The 17,928-nt window shown below is 33.5% G+C and overlaps 2 protein-coding genes across 3 annotated transcripts; one reads left to right on the forward strand and one right to left on the reverse strand.

Moving 5' to 3' along the window:
• Nucleotides 1-457: 457 nt before the first annotated feature.
• Bm10852 (Uncharacterized protein) lies at nucleotides 458-1,429 on the forward strand (the record flags this gene model as incomplete). The annotated part of the gene is made up of 3 exons (XM_001900425.2): nucleotides 458-620; nucleotides 999-1,129; nucleotides 1,271-1,429. 3 exons carry the CDS (start codon nucleotides 458-460, stop codon nucleotides 1,427-1,429), a joined length of 453 nt encoding a protein of 150 aa, XP_001900460.1.
• A 1,044-nt stretch (nucleotides 1,430-2,473) lies between these two features.
• On the reverse strand, nucleotides 2,474-17,928 carry Bm2056 (Uncharacterized protein; the record flags this gene model as incomplete). 2 transcript variants are annotated; one of them, XM_043077048.1, is made up of 30 exons in its annotated part: nucleotides 2,474-2,524; nucleotides 2,654-2,773; nucleotides 2,985-3,194; nucleotides 3,524-3,608; nucleotides 3,788-3,958; nucleotides 4,136-4,242; nucleotides 4,422-4,559; nucleotides 4,678-4,720; nucleotides 4,973-5,121; nucleotides 5,465-5,608; nucleotides 5,783-6,028; nucleotides 6,209-6,389; nucleotides 6,588-6,643; nucleotides 6,750-6,826; nucleotides 6,946-7,056; nucleotides 7,190-7,324; nucleotides 7,565-7,694; nucleotides 7,885-7,986; nucleotides 8,067-8,157; nucleotides 8,272-8,387; nucleotides 8,467-8,557; nucleotides 8,807-8,952; nucleotides 9,105-9,197; nucleotides 9,471-9,535; nucleotides 9,735-9,872; nucleotides 12,814-12,956; nucleotides 15,815-15,991; nucleotides 16,683-16,777; nucleotides 17,411-17,596; nucleotides 17,755-17,928. In XM_043077048.1, 30 exons carry the CDS (start codon nucleotides 17,926-17,928, stop codon nucleotides 2,474-2,476), a joined length of 3,771 nt encoding a protein of 1,256 aa, XP_042932982.1. The 2 variants fall into 2 exon arrangements, with proteins under 2 accessions (XP_042932982.1, XP_001900461.2); XM_001900426.2 differs by lacking the exons at nucleotides 16,683-16,777; nucleotides 17,411-17,596; nucleotides 17,755-17,928 and having other exon boundaries at nucleotides 15,815-15,960.

The raw sequence follows: 17,928 nt of genomic DNA on the forward strand, positions 1-17,928 counted from the left end.
TGGTTTGATGTACTAAATTTTATGGAATTTGGTCACTATGCATATATACCATTGACAACTATAATAATTAAATAGCAAAGAAGGGAAGCAGATAACTCAAAAGATAAAGTAAATCTGATCTTAGTCTAATTAGGAAGACAACTTAATAAATTAAAATCAATGGTTTGATGATGACCAATAAGATGATGTGTATACAAATAGCGTTATATGAGTGGGTAATTCTTATGAAAGAAAAATGCTTCGAGATACCATTGATGACTTCCAGAGTGTCCACAGTTACTTATAAAGCATTTCACAAACTTTCATGATAACTTCTCTGCACGCAAAGACCTTACTCATTTCAAAATCTCTATAAAGAGTTTGCCGATTCGCTGCATTTTGTCTCTTGAATTTAAATTAGCAATTTAATTTTTCAAACATGCGCTACACCCATTAATTCTATCAATTTCAGGAAATAATGTTTCAGTACTCAGTGTTACTATTTACAGTACTCCATGTCTTATTAGAATCCGGTAGAATTCTCGAAATGATGCAAACAGTAGCAGTCCGAGGACAATTGAAATGTGGTGAAGAAAATGTGGTCAACACAAGAGTCGCTTTAGGAATAGATATCAGATTCGGTTTGTTTCACATGAGTGAATTTCTCGCAATTCAAATTTTAGGAATTAAGTACTGTTTTTAGCGATTGAAACTTGCATCGATTTCGTATTAATCCTTCTGCACTAATCATTTCTTTAATTACTAATTGTTAACTTTTTATTTTCAACATATTTTCGTTTTTTTTTTTTTTTTTTTTTGAAAATATATTAAGTTTAGTTTCCAATATATTAAGATTTTTCTTCAAATAGCATTTGGGAATGAAATGATATTTAGCTGCAAATTTACTTCATTACTTACATTTAGTTACACTTCTTAAATAAAAGCGGAATAATTCTTTTGTGTCGCAAATTTTCGTAAAATGAAACTTACCACTACTTCAATCACAATTATGTTTTCAGTGGATGAGCAAATTTTGGCCATTGCTAGAACAAACATAACAGGATGGTTCGAACTGAAAGCAACTATTATATCAGCGGATATTATTAAACCGTTTTTCCACATCTATGTTGGCCAGTCCAGCGGAATTCAAGTACCACTTTGCTAATCCCAAATCATGAAATAGCCTTTTGACCGAAGAGATCAGTTTTCGTTTAGTCATTTAAATGGCTTAATATAGTGCAGCTTTTTGTGTTTTCCCCATTGCACCTTGAATTACTACTTAAATCTTCAGTGTCATCAACGTTACAAACAACCGATACCATATGAATTCATATCAAAGTACGGTCAACCAGAACGATGGTATAATGTTGGCATTGTTGAGCTACAAGAGATTTGTGTAAAACTACCAGACGAAACAAGCTGCTTGAACAAAGATCCCTCACTCATATAACAAAGACCCACCAGACACAGACTCAATCAATTCCCATCTCCTTCAAAATTTACTCGGCATTTAAATGAACTCCGCGGAAAATGCAGAGAAGTTTCAAATACTTGTAATTAACAAGATTTTTTACATGCCCTTTCCTATATGTTAGAAAATAAACCCAGATTTCTAGAACACCACGCTTCTCACAAAAGACTAAAACCTCAAGAAAAGTACGACGAGCATACAACACCAAGTTGTGCAAAGTTCCAACGCAATATTTTAAAGAGGAAGAAATAAAACATAAATCGTCTCCCTCCATGCCCTTTAACTGATCGGCAATCTAACGCATCAAATCAAATGTTTCTTGAATATATTGTTTTGGAACATACGAAATTTATAAAATATAAAAAAAAATATAAACATACAAAAAAAATTTATAAAATTTTATAAAATAAAGAATCACAAAACAAAACACTTCATAGAATTAACCGAATATCCAAATTCTATAAAAATCTCAAATCCCTTTTTCTTCATGAATAACAATGCATGATGACAACCGAGGAATACAGTATATAATCATAACTAGAAAAGAGTTTCTTCTGAAACTTATACGAAAATAAATTTGATAAGAGCACGTCAACAGTAGTACTGATAGCATCAAATGCAACAGTGAAAGAATAAAACATGAATCTATGCTTAAAATTTCACAGCTTCTAGCAAAAATTAACGATAAAAGGTGATGAAGTGAAAGGTTGGCACTATTAATTACGGTTATAAATAATTTAATACAAAAACACTGAATAAAATTTCAAATATCCACCAAACACACCTTGTTTTTTTTTTCTTTTTTTGAGAGTTATGAAATCCAGACCACTTAAATTTTTTGTTCCTACCATCAAATAATTTACAAATCTAGAATTTTTTTAAAAGCTTTACTGCTTGTGTTTCCATAGACATTTTCTGGCTATACACAATTTAAAACATTAAGATATCAATCTGTAATTGTTTTGGACTACGTTTCAATAAATCACAATAACAGCTTCCAAAAGTGTTGCACCGTAAGTTCTGTTATTCGAATATACCTTTCATACGCTTCACGTAAACGTCTATCAGTTTCTGCTGAAAAAATGTTTGCTTAACATTTGTACACAAAGCAATGTTCTTCTTCCTCTGCCACAACAACTTTTACATCAGTCAATAATACTTGATAGCACACAGATTTTGAGATTTAAAGGAGAAAAAACTTACTTTTCCTTTATTGAGTTCTGACAAATAAGGAGCCATATGTTCTTCACCTACAAGCATAATCATTGCTACCAAACATACAACACTTTCTTTACGAATTGAACTACTGACATAATTATAGGTCTGAAAAGAAAATATCAACAAATACCGCGAAATTATACGAGAAGTTATTACTATTTTTTAAATGATACATATGTGCAGACGATGAACATAACGACGGATACTGAAATAAAATGCAGAATAATTCTCAGTAAGGATCAGAAGCAAGTGTAGAAATACGTATAAACAGACATATAAAAATACAAATCAGACAACCAGTGCTCGCAAAACTAACGTCGACGATTGGTGGTGCTACTTCATCCAGGATCAACTCCAACTCAGTGGCACTAAGCGATTCAATTACTTTTGTCAGCAGTTTAATAGCAATATGAATTTTTGGCTCGCCAACATCCGATTTAATAATGGCAAGGAGCACTCGCCGACATGTTGCTGATGAAACATGTGTAGCTAATACACCACCACATTCTTCTGCTGCCGTCACTACCTTAAATAAAAATTTCATCAAATAAATTTTGAAAGAACCGTAAAGAAATCACATTCTGCCTATTAGAATATTTCAAATGTAGCTGTCTAGATATTATCATTTCTTATCGTTACTGAATAAGTTAATCAACACTTTGCACCCAACATTTTGATAAAAGCAAAACATTACTAGCAAACCTATTAAATACTTAATAATGTGCAGAGCATGAAACCATACATCTACATTGCTTTCTTACATCAAGTAGCTTGAAATTACCTTAATAGTATATATATGTCTAACATATAATGCATGTTATCAAGGAGTTTTAATGCTAAGAAGTTGATACTTACAAGTTTCGATTCATCCGTACAAGCATCGAGCACACGCATGAGCGCCATTTCCGCAAATTCGTTGAAACGAGAAGCTTGCGCATAACTAGAAAATTTGAAATGGCTTGGCAAAAGTAGTCAACATTTGTATATACTGATAAGTCAAACATTTATATTTCATACAAAGTCCAAAAATCAGAAATTGAAAATTTCGAGAAAAAAAAATGAAAAGAAATGAAGAAACTACAAAGCTGCTCTTAACACATAAAGAAAAAACATTCGTACCAAATTTCCTTTAAAAGTTTTAATGCCATCCGACGAATATTTTCATCACTATCCTTGAGTGTTTCAATGAGCAATAAAAATATCATTTTGAAATGCTTATCCCAAAGGGAAAATAAATTATCACGTGTGATCTGTGAAAGTACTGACATCGCCCTTTGCCGTTCTTCACTTCTGTAGATCGCAAATATAAATGAGATCGTCTTTCAAATAAGGATAAGATTAGCATGAATTTTACTACCAACCAAACGATTAACATCAAAAATTAGCAGTCTTTGATCGGTCTTTTTCTTCAGAATTATGAAAATGCAGCTTCTTGATACTTAAGCTTTCTGAGAAAAAAACCTAAACCTTTGGTTATGAAGAGAAAGTTCCTCCCCTATCTTGGTTATCAACTCTTCCTGCTGTTCCGGATCATCTGCGAAACCTTGCGGATCCAAGATATAACCAGACAACGACTGAAAAGCTCTCAATAATTAAAAAAAAAAAAGCTCTAAAAATTTATGCGAAAAAGATGTCAATAAACAATAGTGTAGCGGTTTGAACGATGTAAGAACTGTCAAAAACTTGAGGTGAATTGATAAAGCAATAAAATTACAACGCATCTAAATTAACAAAAATAAATTAGTAAACGAACTCCACTCTGATCCTCTCGACTTGCGCGACGTAATGGAATGCTATCATACGGGCTGCGAGCTAAACCATTAATCAGCTGAGGTGATACACGAGGAGATGATATAGGTAAACCTGTCCGCCGATCCACAAAATCATTAATCTACAATGAATTGCAAGGATTTTACGTCGCAATAAAGCAGTATTTTTGTAACTCATAAACTCGCAATCTCAAGACTTCAATTTATACTAAGAATTTGTGGAAAAAAAAAAATGCATACCTGCGCTGTTGTTTCTAATATACCCACACGTGCTTCGTTTGTGCTGAAATGGTTGAATTTTTGAAGGCATTAAAAGGAAAAATGTAAATTAAACTCCATTTTTGATGTACTGCAGTGATTTGAAAGTAAATATTTAAAATAACTAAAATACTATAGTGATATACAGATCAAGATATGTCGAGACCGATGATAAAAAAATATACGCAAAGACATTTCACGAAGCTAAATTAAAAACAAGATATTGAATATTTTTAGAAAATTTCTTCTTTCAAAATGAAAAATCATTGAAACATACTTGATTCCATTACCGGTTGATAAACAAAAGCTATTTTTACGAACAATAGTTTGCAGCCGATCTTTCAAATCATTTGGAAAAGTAGCAAGCATTGAAGTGAAGTCACTGGCATTTAAATGGAACATGTCACATACGACCTTTTCACTGATCTGATATAATTAAAAGGAATTTGAGACATTAAAGTAAAAAGCTAAACATTTGAGTAAAACAAGCGATATATCATAAGAAAATAGAACTTTGAACTTAACCGAAACTACATTGACAGACTACGGCTTACCTTCTGAATGCCTTCCCAGCAGAAACTTCAAAATTTGGCATCTGGAATATTCTAAACTAATGTTACATAACAGTGAGCAAAATAACCAATGAAGTATTACTTCAGTTCCGATGCATATTAGCAACACCTCAGCTATTTAAATAGTGGGGGAAATCTACAGAATATAATACAAGCAAAATCTAAACAAAACAATATTTGCAAATTCGAAATAATACCGCCATTAAACAAATATTTTTTGGATCGTCCACCCACTGGAATATTTTACTAACTGCTTGTCGAACTTCGCTTTGGTTCATCGATGGAGCTGAATCCATACCACGCATTAAATCATGCAAGTACATCAACAATCCATGCTTTGTCTGCAAATCTTTGTTCGCAAATTAAAATTAAAAAATTGTAACTCTGAAAAAACCATATATATATAGACTGAACAATTAGCCTAATTATTTGAATATCCTTCCCTTACACTCCATTTAAGTGATTGCATTTTATTATCTTTTTATTTTTTTGTATCTGCCTTAAGCATATATTACCTTGACACTAACGTTATTCCGCACTGGGTCACGGATAAATTTACAAATAGCGTACAACTGCTTTTCTGGATCAAAACTCGTCCGTACAGCTTCCATCAAAATCCGATATTTTTCCAGATTACTGGGTAGAACCTCCGTAGAACATTTGTTTACTAGCTTTGGTATTAATAAATTCAACCAATCGTTTAGTTCCTCATGGTAACGACGTACCAAAGCTATCAATGTATCCGTGAGAGGTTGCAAAAGCTAGAATAAAAATTTCTACAAAGTAAGGAAGTAATGAAAAAAGTGTCATTTCCAATCCTCACTGTTAATCTCTAGTTGACCTTAAATGACAATCAGAAGAATTATTTTTAATAACATTCTCTATTAGAAGAAATTTGACCGATTTCTACAAAATAATTCAGGAGATTTAAAATCATCTACCTTATGAGCAGCTTCTACGATCAGCGGAGTTAAACGTTCAACGATTTTCTTCAAATCCATCTCATTAACTTGTTTATCACTTGAAATAATAGTAAACAGTGCTTTTAAGCCTTCCTTCTTCTCTGTAGTAGACGACGAGGCACAGCATGAAAGTGCAGTTGCTAGTTCCATCGTCTCAAACCTATTACAGAAATTTTATTGAATTTTGTAATACGTCACTGAATAAAAAATCTCTACAAAGCTGATAAGACATCTGAAAAAATGGGAATTCGGTTGAGATTCCTAAACCTTTCTGGATTGAAATGTTGGAAAAATACATTTATTTCCATTCTCATTCAAAGAAAACAAAATTCGTGAAATAATCTTGCAATAAACACACCTAAACGAATCACTGCTGACAGAAGCGTGATCTTCCGGTTCGTCTATCTGGATTTTCTGAAAACTTCGAGATTATTTTTTGATTAATCCCATTAGAATGTTTATTGATCCCATAAACAGCACGTAATGATTCAGTTAATAAAACAACTAAAACATATATTACCGTTCGACTGCTCATTTGTGATCGAGGAGGAATGCGTGCAGGGAAACGAGAAGCTGGTGATGAGCTCCGACTACCAGCTATAAATTTTAATGATAATTTATTACACATTTTATGCATAATTTATGCAAAAATCATACAACTCATAACCTATCATGCTTATTATCCGATTTTGCTACTAATGGAAAAAACAACATACGCTGCGACCTAACATAATTCGTTGGTGTAGGCGGTACGCGCCGTAACGATGAAACGAACTTCTGCGATGCTGAAGACAAACGCTGTGCAGCACTTGTTCTCATTTGAGTGGCTGTAAACACAAAAAAAGTCATTATAAGGCCTAAACAAACGTTTTAGTTAAAATACTCAATATGTATAAACTTCGGTGGACTTTTTGGAACTTGAAAGAAAGACATGCCAAGTCCTGAAATTGAAATACATACTTGAAGGGGTGCCATTTACTTGCTGAAGTGGTCCACCCCACTTCGAAGCTGTTCGTACAGTTCGATTTGTGACACGCCTTACTGCACCAGGATCTATATCGGACGTCGAACGTCCAGAATAATATGAGGGACTTGCTACAATTCTCAATCGTGATAAATCAGTAGTGTGCGTAAATAGTTTGATAAAATTAACATACAAGCTTCCCAATGTTTTAATGCAAAACTTAAAAACAGAAACTACTAGAAAGCAATAAAATGCATAGAAATTTTTATTTCAACAACTCATTAATAATATATCTAACTACAGCATCAATCAAGCCAATAATTTTAAACTTGTGATATAAAGATCAATAGGAAATAGACAATAAGCAATACCTTTGTGAAGTACATAAGCAGCATTTCGTTGTGAAATAGGTAAAGCGTCTCGTTCAGAAATAATTGACTGGGATGATGATGATTGGGATACGAATCCAGGGAGTGTTCTTTGCTTTGATGGGTCCAAGGCCTGAAAACTTTATAAAACATACATAAAAATTTTTGACCTATGTTATTATTTCTGAATTAGTGATATAATTTATTAAGAGTTCCATCGTTCATATTTAATAAGTGACTTTCTTTAGTAATTTAATGACGGATAAATAACTAGCAGAAACTTTAAAGATTTGAACTGTGATAAAATCATCGTTAAGCCTGACTTTATAAAGCATATCAGCTTGCTTTTTGTATTCCTGATCTAGTTGCATGAAAAGCTCGCGACCCGTTCTGCGTGTTTCTGGATCAGCATCATTTATACTTGCCTGAAAAAAATACTTTTCACTCCTTACCAATCATTATTCTACCTGAATAGAGTAAATGGATTTGTAAAATATTTTCTTACCTTAATACATTCCAAAAAAATGTTCATATTTTTTTCTACTGTTCTGCTCTCCCAAAGAGTTAACGCCATTAAAAACAATGATGCCGTATTCCTGAAAGAATATGAAATACTTCTGAAACTTTTTAAGAATTAATTTCAGTTGCTAACTAAATTCTCATAAAAATACATTGCATTTCGATCCCTCAGATTTAAAAACTGGATTTACCTTCTAATCTCCTTTGACTTCGAAGACATTGCAGTTTGCAAATGAGGAAGTAATCTGGCGCTACATACATATTTAACAACGTACTGTAAAGCAAGCTGCGCACTTGTTGCCATTACCTTGAGAAAAATGCACATAACGGTGAGAACATATTAAAGAAAAAGAGTGATTTTGATAAATAGCACAAAAAGTAACAACCTTGGCACTATTCTGCATTAATGAAATAAGCGTTGGCATAAGTGCATCTATTACGTGAACCATTACAAGCCCTAACCTTTCGCAAAAGAAACTGAAACAAGCACATAATATACTGTATATTTAAACCAATAGGTTAATCAAGATTTTATAGGCATAATCCGACTAAATCATTTAACTTATTCCGGATAATTAAAGCAGATAATCTCAAGTGCATAATAAAAAATAAAAAATATAAAATATAATAAAAATAGTCTTCAAAAAACTATTTTAGCAAGGTTTTTATAAAACACGGTTTAACTACCATTTCCATGTGAACTGCAAATGCAGCAAATTAACGTACGCAATGGTAACACATGCTTCGCGACAGAGCTGCGACCGCAAATCCTTAACAGAGGTGAGTAAAGCCGCCTGCATTTCACGTACTTCTTCTGAAAAGTCCGAGTAGTCCAAGCCTCCACCAATAATCACCGAACGCAATGTTTTTAACTGTAATTTGAATGTTTAAAAATACACCAACAAAATCACGCAAGTTCTCCCATTAAGGTAGTGAGAATATATCACAGAGAATTTCCTCAACCAAATTTTCAAAACATTCGATGGAAACTGAAAATTTTCGTATAGAACAGGAAATCACACACCGCAATCATACGACGACTCCAATCTAAATCTGTGTTCTCAAGAACTGCGCATGCTTCGCTGATCTGATCCTTTAGTTGCTTGGATGAAAATACCTATATTTTCAGAAATTTTATTTTAATATCATCAAAGTGATACATTCTATGGCTTTAATCGACAACCTGCTACTACAGGTAATATTCATAGTAATAAATTTCGGAAAAGCATTACAAGTCAAACCTTCAAACTGTAGAGAAATGAAATTCATTTCCTTATACTAAAAGACAAGAAGACGATATATCAGGACCGTTTTTCATTTCGGATATATAGGCTATTTTGTCTATAATGTATCTAAGTAACACTAAATAAAGAAAAATCACTGCACATACGTTGCACTTCGGGACCTCAGTGAACGCCCGTTGGAAAGCTTCATCGCTTACAGAACCAGCACTGCCTAAAGAAAAGCAAAACAAAGAATTTTATTCGTTGCGATATGATTCATGAAAGAATGACTAATGTCCTTTATCTTCCGCGATGTTATATAGATGATGTTTTCAAACAAAACAGATAGACATCAAAATCTAAAGTAAGTTTTCGCAGGTCTGACGCTGCTATATGAGTGATAGATGAATTCGAAATTAATGTAAACTTACTAGATCCTTTCGCAGAAACAATAAGTGGTCTTTTATGGGCTGGCACACTGCTCGCTCGTTGCCATGATGGTACTGAAGTGGAATTTTCTTGTTCTTCAAGCAGTTGTCCTTTACGCGAGCCAACCATGCCCCGGTTTGCTAAGAAAAGTAATAATATGCCACCCATTTCATCCAAAATTTCAACATCAAAATCTAAGGTTATTTAACTCCTCAAGACACAAAAATTTCCAAAGGTTTTTTATTTAATGTCTTCCACCAAAATGAAATACACTTACAATGTACAATAAAATACTAAAATAGTATACCCCTATAGTCCCATCCCGGCAGTTACAAGGATACTGCTTCCTTCCAACAAATAAAAGAATGTATGCACGGATAAGAAAAAGAGTCGAAACAAAGCAGCAAGAGAAGCAGTTCACTTTCGCGGGCACATATCCTTGTCAGACACTAGGAACGAGGGTATGCAACACTCATCATCGCCGCATCCAACAACCGAACTGGTCCAGGCACTTAAAACCACCAAGAAACACACGGACAAACGTTATCTCCACGTACGTGAAGGTTATATATGAATATACATTCTAAGGGCCAAGCGATGATGAAACAATAAATTGTATTAATTCTTAGAAGTCTATAATTACTAAATTCTACATTAACTGTGCCAAATCTTTCACTATCACGACCATTTTGATTTGTATTGGAGTACAGAGCTTAATGACAAAAACGAACGACAAAATTGCTGCGCCTCTGCTAGACTTCAATGCCGAAACGTCACTGATGAAAATTTTCCATCTCCTTGTTAGAATTTGTCGCTCCTCAGCAAAACTCAATAAATCCACTTTATTAGTAATATCTTACTACTAATGAAACGATTGTAATAATCTAAAACGATATTAGAAGTAATAAATGATGAGAACTGTTATTGCGGAACAGATATTTATAATGTGTTAGTATCTAACGAATGAAAACTCTAGGACCGATCGATTGAGAACACCATTTCATAAAAAATTAGTGCAGCATAATACCGCCTGATGGAAATAAAAATTTGGAGGACATTCCACATTATATCTACACCAATAGTCACTATATCAGGCAGAGAGGTCATCACTAAAAAGTGGCAATCGCGTAAGTCAATTAAGTCTAATACCGTTAGCTATTAGAATGAACCAAAAAAGGTTCATAAAAAGAACAAGATCCTCTCTGTAGTATACACATCAATGTATCTATCATCTTACTACCTTTTTGAAATACTTAAAAAACCTCTTCAGTAGCAACTGGTTTCATGCTTTTCCGAAAATTTGCATAAAAACGAAACATTTTGCCCCTTTCAATGCCGCACAGAAGATAATATGTAGGAAATAGCAATTTACAGTAGAATACAAGCTATTGTTTTTCGGCAATCATATAAGAACAGATATTGCAAGAAATTTTCAAAAGAATCAAATCCTAAAAGGAAAAGCAAGACAACTTGAATTTTAAAAACAAGACTGGAATCCTTCACTACCAACAATTTTATGAAGTCTATTACGGAACTTGGAATTTGCAAAAATTAACTCTAGCATACACTCCTATGAAATTATGACGTAATATGCGTCATACATTCAAACATCCATATATGGATTTCTTAATCTGCAATAATCCTTAATCACCCAAACTATTTAATTAATTTTCTTACCATTAAACAACCCCCTTTCACTGCAGTAACCGAAAGAAAACTGAGAAAGACTATAACACATATAAAACATCTCAACTATTGAAAGCTACCAACATGGTATAAAAATATCTTACCAATAACAGACGTCATTAAAGGAGGTTTCCTAAACATATTCTTATAAGTTCAAAACAAGTGAATAAAAGTCCGAGCTGTAAAATACGGACTTCGTGTATTCTTCTTGATAGTGACAACAATCTATGATTTAAATTTTTATTTAGAAAATTCATTCTCAACATATCCACAGCAGAACGACATCTTTGACAGGCTTGCAAGATGGTAGTCAGATCTGTCTTTCTCATCTTTCCCAAAAGCGGACTTGTAGTAAATTAGATTATATCAGCAATTCCATAACTTAGTAGGAGCTAATACAAGACAGCCCACCGAGCAACTTGGATCCGAAATATGAGTCGGTTGAAAAGACATACAAATAGACAAATAACTTGATGATCTTTAGGAGGGCAGTATTACGGCACTATCACAACCATACAGTGAAGATAATCATTCTTATGGTTGAATAGATAAAGAGGAGAGGAAGTGAAGGATGCTGTAGAACGATAGGTAGGATATCAGAGGGTCTACTGCACCATACGCGTGCTGCAGAAAGACAAAAAAGGCACCACTTGACCTTTCATCTCTATTATTCTTCAGTATTGATACCATTCTGCTTGGAAAAGATTTCTAATCTTCTCAATCTGTGTGTGACATTATTTCTTGAAAAAATTATTTCTTGCTATCATTATATCATACCGTACACCAACACAATTCAGACTGAAAAAATTTAAGAGGAAGATACCGATGCTTTCTTAAGATTATCAAACAAATGGAAATGACTTTGAAACTAATTAAGTCGTTCAATTCATTCTTAGACTCATAAATGGTAGCTAATTTACCATCACCAGACGAAGGTGACACCAACCTCCCACCGAACGCATATGTCATGCAGCAAATTGAATTTTACCGCCTTCATGACACAAATTGGGCGCGCAAATTTAAAATTAGAAAGGTCCTGCACGGAAAACCCAACTAGAATGCGTGAGTGGTCGTGGGGGGAAGGTGGAAAACAGGAGAGGGTGACGTGAGGCCCTTTTAGACCTATGATATGTTTGCGTGGACGAGTGCTTAACAAGTATTGTTAAAAGAATCTTCTCTTCTTTGAATAGGTCCACGTATGATAAATGAGGACAAAATGAAATCGAAGGCAAATAACAGATCATCTGACGTGGCTGTTGAAATTGACGAAATTAATCGCTGCAAACGATAAATTCGAATATAATGTTTTAATCCACTCTTCCAGTGTTTCTTTTTAGACTTCTTCAGATGGACTCTGGAAAACCATTTCCTTCATTATATACAATCTTAACTTACATCTTGGAGTTAACAGAGGCTTTTGCGGCAAATGTGATCGTCGTGAAGATCGTCCGGTACGTTGCGACGTAGTCGGTGTATTGCTCGATACATGGTTACCATTCATTTGCGCTTCGTTAAAACGTGTCATCAGCATTTGGAACCTAAAGTAAAATCTTCTTTGCTAGTACTAAGATTTGGCAGAAGGTTCGTCATTCTCTTGCACATTCAATACTTTGGGCCATTGTAAACTGATCTGACTACGGCATTATAAGCAATCAGTATTGATTTGAGAATTAAAACCAGTTGTGTGCATAAGACCACTAATGTTCTGTTAAAGAAAAGCTTTTCGTTTACCAAGAGTGATGGAAGAGAAAGATGCTCAAAATTAATACATGCATTAAAATATAATAATCTTAATAAACAGCTTAAAAAGTCATTCAAGATATCCAGTAAAGTTGAAAAGTTCATAAATATTATCATGAATCTCAGGATCGTACATTCCATCATACCATTTCCTACAATGTTCAATTAAGCTTGCTAATTTGACTTACACACCACAGTAAGAATTTAATTAAGCAGAAAAATGAGTAAGCAGACAGAACTGAAAGGAAACAATCTTTTAACTTTGTTTGTATAAAATAAGCACTTTTCTTATACATCTATAGAAGGTAATTAATAATTGATAGGTCGCAACAGAAATCACGCAAATGTAAATGTATCTTACCATCTTCCTCTCCCCCACTTCCTCCGTTTCTATTAAAAAAAGAACAATTGATTTCGTTCATTGAATCGGTGAATCATTTATTGAGAAGCGATTAGTGACACTCCTAATATACTATTGTGAGATGCCCGCTATACATGTATTAAGCAAATATATTTCAACCGCATTAGAAATTTCCTTTCTATCGTTATCAGAATTATACCTTGGAGCATCACAAGGTGCCTCATCATTATAGGTAAAATAGTCTTTTTCTAAACTTCGGATATTCAGATTATAAGCATATGAAGTGATTCTTACAACAATTGCCTCTTATAAAAGGATAAGCTGAAAGGGATGCATTCCATGTAATTTTTATTAATACAAGTGGGAAAATCGATAAATTTTAAAACAAGCTTCCAAAAAATTTGACGATTCTATTTATAACTTCTTCTCTTTCTTGAAAGTGCTTGGACATCTAAAATACAAAAATGACGTCAAGCCTCATTATGCATGGATTGGTATCTTTTAGATAGACATCCTAATAAATCTAATTTATAATACTTTAAATGGCAACAAAAAGTTAGGAACTGAAAATGAAACGCAGAATGGACGCATTCGACAGAGAGGAGGGACGATAAGCAAGACACATTGCTTTTTAAGTGATAATATTGGGTGAAAATGATTGAAAATGAAATATCTTCGCAAGTACCACTGATCAGCTGTACTATCGTGCTATCAGTCATCTTTTATGTACAATGACCTCTCTACCATTGGTAATGACCACCTCTTGCACTAATTAATTGATAAATACCACTATTAATCTGATCAAGGTATGCATTCTTTCCACATACATATGCATACATATAGTGGAAGGAGTTTCCTTGATCAATTTTAAATTAAATTCTATATGAAGAATAAAACTATATAAAATCAATCGTTCAGGATGTGCTTACTTTTTAGTTAATTCAGGCTCTCAGTTCAGTATCACTCCAGCACTTCAAATTTTTAACATTTATGAAAGAGAAAGAACGTGAAATTAGTACAAAACGCACAAACAGATTATGATTGGCTCAACGATATTAGGTATATTGCTGCACTAACTTGACAGTCATCATTTGTTAATTGTAGGAGAGAAGGTTATAGAATGTGTGTTATGTCTGTTGCTATGTCGATCAGTGTATGTTGAAACTGACGGGTACTACTGATAGGACAGGTATTAAGAAGCGAAAGGATCGACAACTACAATTCACTTGTGTCATCTCATTTCAATAAGGTATCAACAAGCCTTTTACTAACTGTACATCATTTTACTCAATTCTGTTATAAAATCCATATTTATGCGGTATCTAACAAAGAAAGTCAAATTTAAAAAGGAGACTTTACAGTAATGTAAGTAAAATCATTAAATATTGTATACGTTTTCCCAAATTCCTAAACACGAGAAAAGGAACTCATAAGTGTCGTTTACATATTTAGTTCGAAGCACTGCTCACATGAATACAAAATAAAGTTTCAAGAATGTTATTATGTCATGCGCAACAGTGATTCCTTCCTTTAGACCGCGGAAGCGAATAAACTTACTATTCCTTTGAGAAAGAGTACCACTTTTTATCTCGCTTTCTTCCTCTAGTTAATTGAAATATAGCTAATGAACTTGTCTTTGGAAGAAAAACTTTGACCGACTCAGTTATTAGCGAAATCTTTTTCTCTCCTCTAATACTACCATCAGGAAAAGTTTACTCTAAAAAAATTTAAAAAAAAATTTACTCTTGCAAATTTCTTTTCCAATTCGTCTTTTACAAATCAATATCTAAAAGAATAGTGAATTCTAACTTTTAATGGAAATAGAGAGGAAAAACAACCAGCAGCAAACAGAAGAATAAAACAGCATTTCTATAAAGAATAATGACCATTAGTACTAAACCTGATCCTGCCAATGTCATTCTGCCGTTCAAAGATGCTTCAGAGACTATAGAAAGATTTTCTTGGACCAAACTCACTGTTTTCTTATTCAACAAATGTAACATGGATTAAAAGAATTAATGGAATATCTCAACCGTACGATGTTGTCGTAAACATTACGTATTAGATACCAATTACTCACATGACATTAATCTTAATATTTCGGAAATTACAGCAACTTTATTTTGATGGTAATGTTTGCACCAACGCCATTATCTAAGCTAACAATTTTACATGATTGTAGATGAATCAGTTCAGTTTATTTCCATAACAATTTTTAGCATCCTGATAATCTAGTCCTGCAATTGAAGCATTATAAATAACATGCACTGTCTAATTTTCTGCATAAGCACTTACTTTGGTTCTGGTATAAGCTGTCGCTTTCGGATACTTGACAAAACGTTTTCACCCAAATGCCAGAATATAACAATTAGCGTACTTGCCGCTATTTCTCTCACATCAATATTCGGATCAACCATCAGGTGACACAGAGATGGGATCATTCGATGTATCTGCGGTTCCACAAATCGCCTCCTGAAATTTAAAATCTGAAAAAAGATTTCTTTATTTCGCAAATCCTGTTACATCTGAAATTGATATCGACACAATCAAAGTCTTTTCTATTAATCGCCCTAATGCGTTACTGAAATAACACTCATATCTCATACAATTAAATAAATTTTACATTCTATTTTTAAATTCACCTAACGTTCACCTAAATTTCACCTTACAATTTTGATTAAAGACGCGTCACTATAAAAATGCGTCTATTACATAGATCTACATATAAATGCTGTTTTTATAAATATATTACGTTTATAGATTGTTGAATTCCTCTTTGAATATGTAAATTTTTATTTCATTGGAACAGAAATTTTTGAGACAAAGAGAGCGAATAAAGAAAAAAAGGCCACCTATCTACAAAATTATGTCAAATGGAATGATTTGAATAAAAGACATTCAAGGTTGATAGAATGTGACCGAAGATCTTACATTTTTTTTTTTTTCTTTTACTATTACTCAAAATGGAATTAGTAGTTCAGTTTATCAAACAAGAAGTTAGATATTTTGAAAATAAAGGCCGAAGATCCAAGAAAAAATACAAATCTGTGCATAAATTTTGACACTATTTTTGGGATGAGACGGTCGCAAAATAATATTTTTAATCAAATCTTTTGCAGAAATTGACTATGAAATGCTTCAACTTAAGTTTAATAAAACTTACTGATGTTCAAGTACCACTTTGATTACATTCATGGTACCAATGCGCACTAACCACTGACGATGATTTAATCCGAATGATATTTTTTCGAGGACAGTCTGAAAAGAATTGAGGCAAGTGTTCAATTGAGTCAGGCAGGTATTTTGGGATTTACACCATAATTATTTTGTTTATCAATGCGGCCATTGCTTTCCACTGAGTACATCGATATTCAATTAGAGGCAATTGGGCAGATCAAATAAAATCAGGTAATTACTTTGCCTGTACGTAAGAATGTACAATTTAAATAACAACCACTTTGGTTTCAGTGGAAATTATAAAACGGCAAGTCAAGAGACACAACTTGGTGCATAAAAAGATTTAATAGAATAACGATGTAGGCATTATCATGAGCTGCTTCTAGTTGAATAATTGCATGCAGGCATCAGGAGTTGCCTGTTGAATCAGTGGATTGTCCAGTAAAAGCAAAAAAAAAATTTACTGCAGCACATTTTTTTTTTTTTTAAATAGCTAATGGTATGCTAGATACAAGCATTAATTCCCGAGATTCCCGATCCATTTCCAACCAAAAGCACATGCTGAAGAGCCGGATAAACAAGTGGAAATGAATAATTAGAAGTTGTAAGCGATTTACGAATATAAGATCTGTCACAGGCGTATGTGAAAATGCTAATAAAGAAAAGCAGAAATATGAATTTTGTTGCTGCCCCCTAACCAAACCTATGCTTTACCTGAGGACTGCAATGTGGTGTGTTTGCGAGCGCAGCAAGAAGTTGAACCATAGCTTCACGTACACTTTGTTTTGAATCACCCAGACGTTCTACTAGAGCTCTAACCCGATCCAATAAATACGGCGAGATTACATCTGCGGACACTTCAATTGCCACATCAATAATTTCTACTGCAAGTAAGGCTACCTGAAACAACAAAGGTCTTTTAGCAAAATTCCTCATATTGAATTTATAGAAGGAGATTTTGCTATTAATAAAACTATATACTTTCAATTATTCATAACAAGATCGCAGTATTATGAAATCTTACAATTAGCCGGATAACTGTTGTAAACTTGTCTAACCTTATAATTAGAGCCGGATAACCACTGCACCACTAAATCGCAGAAATCATTGAGAAGTGTGGAATCAGAGGAAAGTCTTGAAATTTGTAACTGCGACAGTAGCTGCTGTCCAAGTTCCAGACGTTCACGTGGATCCGAACTATTTTGTTCCAGTAATTCACCAAGCCAACTCAT

Source organism: Brugia malayi, assembly GCF_000002995.4.
Source record: "Brugia malayi strain FR3 genome assembly, contig: Bm_v4_Chr1_scaffold_001, whole genome shotgun sequence".
Taxonomy (NCBI): domain Eukaryota; kingdom Metazoa; phylum Nematoda; class Chromadorea; order Rhabditida; family Onchocercidae; genus Brugia; species Brugia malayi.